Genomic DNA, 11148 nt, shown 5'->3' with positions numbered 1-11148 from the left:
GGACCGCTCATGGGAAAGCTCTTTTTTGCTTTTTGGGTTGTTGCTCATCTTTACCCTTTCTTGAAGGGTCTTTTGGGAAGACAGAACCGAACTCCGACCATTGTCATTGTCTGGTCTGCGCTTCTTGCATCCGTCTTCTCATTACTTTGGGTCCGAATCAACCCCTTCATTTCCACTACTGGGGTTGGGAGCAACAATTTCATAGGTGAGTGACCTGCCCAGTGTCATGCTTTACCCCTATCTATAAATGAGTGTGTGTGAGTATAGGAAATCTATTAGTCTTGTGGGACGTTACTATAATAAACCCAATGATATGATTACCTGTATTAATGCGTTTTTCTATGTCTTTAATCTTCTTCTTTTTCTAAAAGGTCCTGGTTGGTTACGGGTGTAATTACTGTAATTCAAACTCAACTGAGCCAACGAAAAGAATTTAAAACAAAACTATGTCAGATCCACAACACAATACAGGAACCAAAACAAAACAAAAAAATGAATCTTTTGGATGTTTAGTTCCAATTGAATCAATAATGTGCCGCCCAAAATTTTAAAACTCAAATCTCCTTAACTGTGAATCTCAATTGGCACGACGCCATTCTCAGATACTTGCAGAATCATCAACCAGGATCAAATTTGGTTCACCAGAGCCATCGTGTTAGTCTGATCAAACCCAAAAGTACTCATGTGAGTTGTAACAATAGAGCTCAGGCTTCTTCGTTGTTGTTCTCAACCAGTATCTTCTTGCACGCCTCATAACACATGAAGGAGATTCCAGCTGCAGGAACCAACTTCAAGCAACTCGGTCCAAGCCCTCTGTACCAACCTCCAATACCTTCTTGCTCGAGTATGCGTATCAAAGCATGCAACATGTTCTTGTAAACCACCCTCCCACCAACTGCTCCCACCTGCATATGCTTCCGAGCAACCTCCAAGGGGAAAGTTGCGGTACTTGATAATGCACCAGCTAAAGAACCTATCAAAAGAGTCTCAATATTCCCAATGCTCTCTTGCTTCACCAGTTTACGGTATGCTTTTCTTAAGGAGTCATAGGCGAAGTAGTTTGTCGCTGCATATGGAACCACTCCTATAAGGCTCGGGGCAAGACCCCTGTAAAGTTCTGTCGGGCCTTCCTCCTTTATTATTTTGACAAACGCATCCATTATTCCCTTGTATACACCTCTCTGCAAAATGGTTTTGAAGACACATTAGTAGCCAATATCTAAAAACTCTATCCGCCCTTACAATATACCATCTGTTCAAAAGAAGTGCCATAAGTAAATTGTTCTAAAACCCTCAAATACCTTCCACAGCAAGAGTTTGATTACATTTTGCCAAATTATCTCTCACGTTGACTGCAAATTACCTATTCTCAAAACCATTTTTACGAAAAAAGAAACTTCGGAAACTTTAAGGAGCATACCTGAATTGTAAGGCGGGTCTTGACTAATTCGAGCGGGTATGTCAAGAGTGTCTGGCTAACCCCAGCACAGGCACCAGCAAGCAATGAAGCTGGGATGGGTATTTTCGAGTCTTCTCCGAGCTTTGGAGTCAACTTCTTGTTAACAGTCTCGAATACAAAAAGCTGAACAGAGTTGAAAGAGAAGTTACCATTGGCTCATTAGCATTTACTAAAAACTGTTGAAACTAACTAATCCTCAAATACTGCTTAGTCGAATTCTGACTTGAGCTTAAGCTTCATATTAACAATACAAAACAAAACTGTCAAGCCGAACCAATTCACCAAGTATCTAAAGTTCCACAGCTATTCTACAATAAAATCATTGGTACCTCAACGGCACGAGCGGGTGCTACTCGAATCACATTGACCAAATTTCCCCTGAATAGTCCTTTCCATCCTTCTTGCTTCATGATATCACGAAAGACCTCGGTGGTAGAGTCGCCACCACTTCCCACCATTAAATGAGTCCTAATGGTTTCCAAAGGAGCCACGGCCGTTCTCGAAATAGCTCCGGCCACAGCTCCACTCAACAGCCGCCGCAACGAAGGATTAGAGATCTTAAGCTTCAGGTTCAACCCTCCTTTCTTCTTCTTCATCTTACGCTTCTTCTCACCAATCACTTCTTCTTCCTCCTCCTCATCATCTTCTTTAAAAGGCAAGTACTTTGTGCACAAATCATTAAGCTGGGCAGCGAAGCTACTGTTGTTGTTGCCTCTGTTGGGAGGATCCGGAGACGAAATAGATCCGGACCCGAGTCCTGAACCGAATCCAGCTCCTAGCTGATTAACACTCGCGAACAATCCACCAACAGGAAGGTAGTTGGGGTTCTGTAGACTGCTCCAATCAGATCCCAAATCGGATACGGAGAAAAACCCATTCCTCGTATCGTCGAACAAATGGATTCCAGTCTTGCCCATATGAATTACAGTTTCTCGTATGGATTAATAATAATGGTAAAAACACAGTCTTCGTTTCCCAGAGGCTGATCACGAATTCACGACATCCACATCTTCGTGAAGGATAAGAAAGTGAAAATTTGGGCGGAAAGAGTACGACAGACGAGACGAGAGTGTTTAGTGTGTTGAGACGAAATTGGTGTTGTTTCACTTTCGTCGAGACCCTTGTTAGGGTTTTACTACAGCTGCAGCTGGTTGCAGCCTGATGTTTTTTTTTTGGCCTTTTGAATGGGTGAGTGGTTGGGGGCGGAGGCTGCTAGGCGGCGGTTTAGGTATTTATATTTTTAATTTCTATGATTTATTATTCGTTTTAGGTGTACTTTCTTTTTTTATTCAGCTTTATCCTTTTTTTTTTGTTTTATTAGCGAAGATGATGGAAAAATTCGTCAAAATTGGTCAAAACAGTGCCAGTATACAGTATATAACTATGATGACTGATGTCAACAAAAAGAAAATTCCAAATAACTATCAAAATTCCGATGGACTCGTTGGTAGGTGCATGCATATAACAGTCACGTGCGTTTATCATAACCTTAGATCATAACTACTGTAATCTTAGCATGAAAATTATTTTTTCTTGGTCCAAGGCAATTGAATCTACTTGACAGATTAGTCTACTCGTAAGTTTTGATTTCCTTGGAGTTGGGGGTACAACTCAACAGATTAGTCTAAACATAAGAAAACTAAAAGAGTTACTCCCAGTCCAGACGTTTTGTGATGGAACGTCAAAAGTAAAAGAACATTTTTATTCATGAATCGCCTTAGTATATATAATAAACCTTTGGTTGGTCAGTTTTTGCCAAACAATAATCACAGTGGAAAAATTAATGGCGCAATATAAGTCAATTATTCATTTTGTTATTATTGATTTACTTCTGTTGATGGAAATAAGCATGCAAGAAACGAACTCCTTCGAGATACAATGGAGTCTGCATCTCAATCAACCGCGACGCCTGCACCGTTTAACATAACTTACCAAATACTTTAAACCACTTTTTCGGATGAAAAAAGACTATTATAGAAAGTGAGAAACGACTTACTGCTCGAGCAAACGCAAACATTTCCTCTTCGCCAGAAAGCATTGATACGATCGAAGAAGGAAGCCCAAAACTATCCATCAGCATAGTCTTGCCTACATGAAAACACCAAACATGGGTCTCAACTAGTTAAACCATATCGCGTTATACGGTATATTAAAGACTTATATAAAGGAAACAATAATAGCATAATGTAGCATCCATTAACATACCACATCCTACATTTCCATAGATATATAATCCTTTAGGAGCTGGTGGTACTGCAGGACGAGAACCGACAATCGAGTCCAGTTTTCTCTCTCGGTTGAGGTATGATACCCATTTACCAACTCCAGGTTCTACATTCATCTGTCTTCTCCTAAAACACTCCCCCAGAAAGATACAAAAACCATATTTAAAAAGAAGAAACAAACAAAAGAAGATACCATTGATCAAAACCTCACCCTAACACCCATCTTCCCAAAAGCTTTTGCCCATGCTTATTCATAGAAGCCCACATTCCATCTTCTTCCTTCTTCTCAGCTTCTTCCACCATTAGCTTTCGCCGCTCNTGTAAAATCGAATGGTTTTTTTGGTTTTTTATAAAAATTTAGGATAATTAGATATAANAATAAAAAAAAAAACCAAAATTGTACACATAAAACGCAGACGAATTTAATTAAATTTTGAGCATAAATTTTTTACATGATAATCTTCCATTTCCTTCTCGAAATGTTCTAATCTTCCGAACAAATTTTCGAATGCTGAAACGACCTTCTCTTGGTACGGATCATGTTGTAGTCTCCCTTGCTCCACTAACTTACTGTAACTCGTCAGTGGGCCTGATAAAGGAACGAAGCATTATATCTCAATTGCATAATTCTCAACCGAATTGGAAGATTCAATTAAGGTACCTGATGGTTTGGGAGGATCAGAGGTGGTATAGGAATGAGCAACGAAGTGTAAGCCATTAGAGAATTGTCTTCTGGAGGAGAACCCTAGACGTAGAACATTAGAGATCTGAGAAACATTAGGCATAATTTGCTTCAGACTCCAATTTGTGGTTTCTTCTTAAGCTTCCGATCACAGCTAAGCTACTACTATTTCCGAAACGAGAGTGAAGAATTAGAACGGTATATTAATAGGTATCGACGTGACGACTCATATGAGAGCCACGTAGTGCAATATGGACCGTTTGTTGGATTGCTGATTTGGCTTATTAATGTCCGTGTAGATTTCTTTTTGTGAGTTGGGTTATAAATGTCAAAACTCAAAACTAGGATTATGCCAATCTGCCAAACTCGAGGTGGTCCGGTCTGGTCCGTGAACTAGTATACCAGTTGAGCTAGCATAAGATCCCACTTGAAATCAAATAGAACTGGTTCGTAAAGTTCTGGAAATCTATCGGATATGAAACCAAATAAAATAACATAACACGAAACATTAGTTATAGGTGTATGTGGAAAATGTACGTTCGTGAGGGGTGGGCAAAAAAATCGAAATCCAAAAAACCGAACCGAACCAAACCGAAATAAATGGTTTGGTTTGGTTTAGTTATGGTTAAATCTAAAAATTTGTTTGGTTTTCATTTTAATTAACCATTTGGTTTAGGTTTGGTCTGGTTAAAAACTGTAAAATCGAATGGTTTTTTTGGTTTTTTATAAAAATTTAGGATAATTAGATATAATTACTAATTAGTTTCTCAAGCTTATAAATTTATATTGTATAACAATATCAATAGTTTTTTTCTTTATTGGGCTTTAATTATTGATCTCCTATTAATCTATCGAATTACAAAACTTTAACCTAAGTCTCTATTCCCGAACCTATATATATTCATAATTACTTTTATGCTTATTTTTAGTTATGTATCAATTATTTATTTTCTATAAACATGAAATAACCGTTAAAAACCGGAACCAAACCGAAACCGCATATGGTTTTTATATGGTTTCATTTTTGATGAAACCGAAAAAAACCGAACTGTAACCAAACCGAATTACATATGGTTTCTTTATGGTTCAATTTTTATAAAACCAAAAAAACCGTAAACCGAAAAAACCGAACCGAACCAAACCGAAATAAATGGTTTGGTTTGGTTTAGTTATGGTTAAATCTAAAAATTTGTTTGGTTTTCATTTTAATTAACCATTTGGTTTAGGTTTGGTCTGGTTAAAAACTGTAAAATCGAATGGTTTTTTTGGTTTTTTATAAAAATTTAGGATAATTAGATATAATTACTAATTAGTTTCTCAAGCTTATAAATTTATATTGTATAACAATATCAATAGTTTTTTTCTTTATTGGGCTTTAATTATTGATCTCCTATTAATCTATCGAATTACAAAACTTTAACCTAAGTCTCTATTCCCGAACCTATATATATTCATAATTACTTTTATGCTTATTTTTAGTTATGTATCAATTATTTATTTTCTATAAACATGAAATAACCGTTAAAAACCGGAACCAAACCGAAACCGCATATGGTTTTTATATGGTTTCATTTTTGATGAAACCGAAAAAAACCGAACTGTAACCAAACCGAATTACATATGGTTTCTTTATGGTTCAATTTTTATAAAACCAAAAAAACCGTAAACCGAAAAAACCGAACCGAAACCAAACCGAAAACCCAACGCCCACCCCTCGCCGACTTCGTGTCACGGGAGCTGAGTAATAGAACCAGCGTATGTATGCTAATTACAATAAGACGACAACCCAATGCATGCTTTAGGAATTCTGTTCTGGAACCAAACAGCTTTATATGCCAAACGAGAATAGATCCGAATGTGTTGGAAGTTCCCATATATTCGTTGTTGAGCAAAGCCTAATCCGTGACTTGTTTGAATGTTTTTAGTTTAGCATGTAACACCTGCTTGGCCTGTTCCTTTATCTAGGACAGAACCTTGTTGAGGTGACAATGCACATTGAGCCAAACGGCTAGACTCTATAGTTAGGATCTTTGGAGAGGTTAAATGAGACCATTGTAATCATCTGATGATGTAACATATATTTTATTGTAACGTCGGTATGGCTATTTATCGCCTGAAATTGTGGATCCTGCTTCCTAAATATCCCACAACCCATAAAGTATTGAAACATTTTTTGCAATGACCATCCTTTGACTTCCTACATAGAACGGTTTCATTGGAGAAAGAGGAAATAAAAAGGGAATTTCAATTTGACATTTAACAAAAGTTTACTACTACAACAATTGTTTACCCAAATAGATAGGTTCATAACGTGGAAGTAAAAAACAAAAGAAGATACAATGGAGTTCAAAGATTCATGAAACCTTTAAAAACCATCAATTGCTATGTAATATAATTAGCCATAACTTAATAATATGATCCAAAAACTAAAAACGTAGACCAACAACACCGACAATGATAATGCATACCTATGAAGAAGCAAAATCCAAAAATCTCTTCCAAAATGTAACCCTTGAAGCTCTTATTCTCTGAAATTGCATTCTTGAATCAGATCAGATCAGATCAATCTTGGGTCTCGCTTCGTTTAGCTTCAGCTTCCCTCTCTTCCAAAAGCTTCCCAGCTTCCTCATCACTTGCTTGAACCTTCTTCTGTGCATCCTTAGCCTTCAACGCCTGCAACTTGCAGTGATTGTAATATCCAACACCCAAGAAAGCAAGTCCATACCCAAACAGATTGATAGGTGTGACCGTGTCCTTGATCACAGACCACGAGAAAGCAATCAAGAGCCAATCTTTAACCACACCAGCCACATTCATGGTCAAAGCAGAGGTTTTTCCAACGAGCAAGAACACAGCAAGATTCAAAGCAAACGCACAAACCGAATTGGTTCCAAATATCACGAAATCGAAATGGAAACTCGAAGTATCTCTAAGAACAGGGAACTCAACAAAGATCCAAGGAACAGAGAGGAAAACTAAGCAACAAGGAGCAACGTAATAGAGAGAAGTGATTGGATTAAGGTTGATTCCTTTAGAAGTAAGCAAGATCTGAATCAAAACCAACCTCGTAGCTTCAAAAGCAACAGCACCAAGCTGAAGAAAAACACCCCAACCATCAAACTTGGCTTCACCGTAAGCAGCAATAGCAACACCAAACGAGATCGAGAGCATGTTAGTCATAGTCTGAGATTTGAAAGTCTCTTTCTTTAACAAGACCCCGATCGAGTAAACTGCTACAGGCATCAGGGCTTTGAGCATTTGAATGAAGGAGACGGAGAGGTAAATGTAAGCAGAGTTTGATAACCAGAGGGAGAGTGAGTACAACGCGCCGATTGGTACGACGGATCTGAGATAAGTCTCGCGAGACATTGAGACAGGCTCGACGACTTTGAAGACTTTGATGAGAATGACGGCTAAGGAAGAGCAAAAGCCCATGTGAATCATGGTGAGAGTGATTGGGAATGGCCAATTGTACATCTTCTTGTCGAGGATGTACTTGTTGTAGACGATGACTGTGAAGCTGAGGAAGATCCAGATTGCGACATAGGTGTATGAGAGGATGATCTTCTTTATCACTCCGTCCGAAAGAGCACGGCCTTTCCCCATGGTGGTGGTTTTTTTCTTTTGTTTTTCGCCGGAGAAGAAGATGGTGGTGCGGCGTAGGATAAGATTTGGGAGAGAGAGCTGCGCACGTTAGAAGAGTCTCTCTCTCTTTGTGTCAAATGTGTTTTTTTGGGTTTGGTTGGGGGAAGAAGAGANAGAAGTGATTGGATTAAGGTTGATTCCTTTAGAAGTAAGCAAGATCTGAATCAAAACCAACCTCGTAGCTTCAAAAGCAACAGCACCAAGCTGAAGAAAAACACCCCAACCATCAAACTTGGCTTCACCGTAAGCAGCAATAGCAACACCAAACGAGATCGAGAGCATGTTAGTCATAGTCTGAGATTTGAAAGTCTCTTTCTTTAACAAGACCCCGATCGAGTAAACTGCTACAGGCATCAGGGCTTTGAGCATTTGAATGAAGGAGACGGAGAGGTAAATGTAAGCAGAGTTTGATAACCAGAGGGAGAGTGAGTACAACGCGCCGATTGGTACGACGGATCTGAGATAAGTCTCGCGAGACATTGAGACAGGCTCGACGACTTTGAAGACTTTGATGAGAATGACGGCTAAGGAAGAGCAAAAGCCCATGTGAATCATGGTGAGAGTGATTGGGAATGGCCAATTGTACATCTTCTTGTCGAGGATGTACTTGTTGTAGACGATGACTGTGAAGCTGAGGAAGATCCAGATTGCGACATAGGTGTATGAGAGGATGATCTTCTTTATCACTCCGTCCGAAAGAGCACGGCCTTTCCCCATGGTGGTGGTTTTTTTCTTTTGTTTTTCGCCGGAGAAGAAGATGGTGGTGCGGCGTAGGATAAGATTTGGGAGAGAGAGCTGCGCACGTTAGAAGAGTCTCTCTCTCTTTGTGTCAAATGTGTTTTTTTGGGTTTGGTTGGGGGAAGAAGAGAGACTTTGAGTTTGGTCTAAATGTAGAGGAAGGGCTTACGTGACTTTGTATGCTACGTGGCGAAAAGGTGCGCGATTACTTGACGATTGGCATATTTGTGGGATCCATAATTTAATTATCTGTTTTCTAGTGTATTTTTTTTTACTTTAATAGTCTTTTTTTAATTAATAAATTATGTAAAAAATGTTTTGTTTTTTGAGCTCTTTTTAGTTAATTACGTTTTGTAAATGTGATACAAAATTGTTTAATTCCATGGTTTTCTTAGTGTTGCGGAAAGCTCACAGAAAGGAACCTGATTATTCCTTAACTAATTTAGTCAAATTAATATTATTTGGGAATAATTATTTATTGACTTACCATCAATTTTAAAATAACTTACAATTAATTTTTTAAATGATTGTAAGTCAATAAATAACTTACTCTCTCCGACTCAAATTAATTATTGTTAAAGGCTTTTTACACAAATTAAAAAAAAACTATTATGATTTTTGTTTTACTTTTTATTAATATATTTTTAATTGGTGAATACACTAAAATAGTTGGAATTAAATTGAAACATTATCAAACATCTGTATTGAAAATCTAAAATGATAATGATGACTAAACAAAATATTAGATTTTTTTAGTTGTCATTCTAGAGTAAAAATTTTGTTTTCTAATATTTATCATTTTAAGTTTCCAATGCATATGTTTGATAAAATACTAATTTTATTCTAATTATTTTAATGTTTTGACTAATAAAAAAATTAGAAAATATATTAAAAAAAGAATATAGTAGAACATTGATTTATTTTTTTAATTGGTGAATACGCTAAAATAGTTCAAATTAAATTGAAACGTTATCAAATATGTGTATTGAAAAACTAAAATGACAATAATGACTAAACAAAATATTAAGTCTGGAACAACAACTATTTTAAAACAAAAAGAATATTTACATAAAATTTATCAGTTATGAATATACACGGTATTTATGTATCTTTAATACCTGTTATTAATGTTGTTTCCTGAAATGACTGTTTTTGCTATACTCCTTTTAGTTTACGTTGCCTAAAACTAATTGCGAATCCCTAAAGCTATTAGTTAGAGTAATTAAATGGAAACTTGCAACGAAGAAATGAAAAGTGAATAAAGGGAATTTAAGAGTAACTATGAAACAAAGAGTCAACGTTTAGATCGAGCGCGTGAATCTCACATCGCGACAGTTTTTGCAGTGCTGCGTCCCTCTTACGTTGTTGTATTATTATTGGTGGTGCTATTGGAGTTGTCGCAACGTTCGTTTGTTGGGTTACTTCGAGTCCAGACTGGGTTTGTTGACAGGGCCGGCTCATTTGAAGTACCCTGAGTTTTTTTTCTTAAAAAATAGACCCTTATTTTCATGTTAAAAATAATAATAAAAAAATATAGACCCTACTTTTACTGTAAAAATGACAAAAAATTACATACACTTTGTGCAAATGCACTTCCCCCACATGTCAGTAGAGCCGGCCTTAGATTCAAACACCTGCTAAAATACTGTGCACTAGTTAAGAGTTTTCAAATCTTTGACGTTAGGAGTGGAAACCAAACCTCGTTCTGGTAATAATTATTGGAGTCCTCTCAGTTAGCCGATTGTTAGGAGTGGCACATGATTTATTGATATGGTCATATGGAAGTCAATGTTGGGATTACTGTTGGAGAAGCTTTGGTTCGCAAGTATAGACGTACGTCACCGTGTCCAACTTCTGAATCCAATTGAGATGGAACTCAAGAAGGTCAACGATTGAGATTATATTCAGGAGACAGGAGATTAATGTGGTAAGAGTGACAGTATGTTCAAATCAGCTTTCTCATCTAAGAAAACCTGATCAGTGGGACAACAACAATTGTGACATAAGACAGTTTGGTTCTCCGGGGCTACACCTAAGTTTTCTTTTCTTATGTGGGTTCTTATCCAGGCTCTAGTAGCCTCTCTTCAGCCCAAACCGTTCCGTAGAAACGCTAGTCGACTGATCGTAGGAAAGAACTTTTAGTGTTGTTGTTTTGGAAGCTTTAACTATGATCCCTTTAGTTATCCTTGTGTCTTAATTATCTTCCAAAAAGCATTATGTTTGTCTCTCGGGGTTTTTAGGTACCAGCCGATTTGATCCTTTCGGCTCTGTATAACTCAAACACATTCCATCAATAAAATCTTTATAAAAAAAAAAAAAAATTGTACCCAAATTATTGTTCTTTAATTATTCTTAGGCAGGGGACAAAAAAAAAAAAAAAAAAAAAAAAAAAAAAAAAA

At 37.2% G+C, this 11148-nt stretch overlaps 5 protein-coding genes across 5 annotated transcripts in view; 1 reads left to right on the top strand and 4 right to left on the bottom strand.

The window, feature by feature from the left end:
* Nucleotides 1-346, top strand: part of LOC104752185 (probable cellulose synthase A catalytic subunit 10 [UDP-forming]) — a 6196-nt gene extending 5850 nt beyond the window's left edge. The window contains exon 15 of the mRNA XM_010474252.2: nucleotides 199-346. Within this exon, the coding sequence (XP_010472554.2) occupies nucleotides 199-213 (15 nt within the window). The 3' untranslated portion in view covers nucleotides 214-346. The remainder of the gene's footprint in view (nucleotides 1-198) is intronic.
* LOC104752184 (adenine nucleotide transporter BT1, chloroplastic/mitochondrial-like) lies at nucleotides 416-2684 on the bottom strand. The gene is made up of 3 exons (XM_010474251.2): nucleotides 1789-2684; nucleotides 1421-1582; nucleotides 416-1181 (listed from the first exon to the last, which is right to left on the bottom strand). Exons 1-3 carry the CDS (start codon nucleotides 2374-2376, stop codon nucleotides 705-707), a joined length of 1227 nt encoding a protein of 408 aa, XP_010472553.1. The 5' UTR covers nucleotides 2377-2684; the 3' UTR covers nucleotides 416-704.
* LOC104753997 (uncharacterized protein C115.02c-like) lies at nucleotides 3146-4008 on the bottom strand (the record flags this gene model as incomplete). The annotated part of the gene is made up of 4 exons (XM_010476161.1): nucleotides 3146-3368; nucleotides 3456-3547; nucleotides 3665-3810; nucleotides 3896-4008. Coding segments are annotated over 4 exons (435 nt in total), but the record flags the coding sequence as incomplete, so codon positions are not given.
* LOC104752183 (probable sugar phosphate/phosphate translocator At2g25520) lies at nucleotides 6596-8124 on the bottom strand. Its single transcript, XM_010474250.2, has one exon. It carries the CDS (start codon nucleotides 7970-7972, stop codon nucleotides 6929-6931), a length of 1044 nt encoding a protein of 347 aa, XP_010472552.1. The 5' UTR covers nucleotides 7973-8124; the 3' UTR covers nucleotides 6596-6928.
* On the bottom strand, nucleotides 8060-8884 carry LOC104753996 (probable sugar phosphate/phosphate translocator At2g25520). The gene has a single exon (XM_010476160.2). The coding sequence runs from the start codon at nucleotides 8726-8728 to the stop codon at nucleotides 8060-8062; it is 669 nt and encodes a 222-aa protein (XP_010474462.2). The 5' UTR covers nucleotides 8729-8884.

This window comes from Camelina sativa, chromosome 16 (assembly GCF_000633955.1).
Source record: "Camelina sativa cultivar DH55 chromosome 16, Cs, whole genome shotgun sequence".
In the NCBI taxonomy this organism is placed as follows: Eukaryota; Viridiplantae; Streptophyta; class Magnoliopsida; order Brassicales; family Brassicaceae; genus Camelina; species Camelina sativa.
This window is presented reverse-complemented; position numbering and strand designations above follow the sequence as displayed.

What these genes read in the sequence shown, in the direction of transcription:
- LOC104752184 (XM_010474251.2), bottom strand. Translation starts at nt 2,376, where the DNA reads ATGGGCAAGACTGGAATCCATTTGTTCGACGATACGAGGAATGGGTTT. An exon ending in CACCCGCTCGTGCCGTTGAG is followed by an intron (nt 1,583 to 1,788) that starts GTACCAATGATT and finishes AACTCTGTTCAG; the next exon opens with CTTTTTGTATTCGAGACTGT. An exon ending in AGACCCGCCTTACAATTCAG is followed by an intron (nt 1,182 to 1,420) that starts GTATGCTCCTTA and finishes ACCATTTTGCAG; the next exon opens with AGAGGTGTATACAAGGGAAT.
- LOC104752183 (XM_010474250.2), bottom strand. Translation starts at nt 7,972, where the DNA reads ATGGGGAAAGGCCGTGCTCTTTCGGACGGAGTGATAAAGAAGATCATC.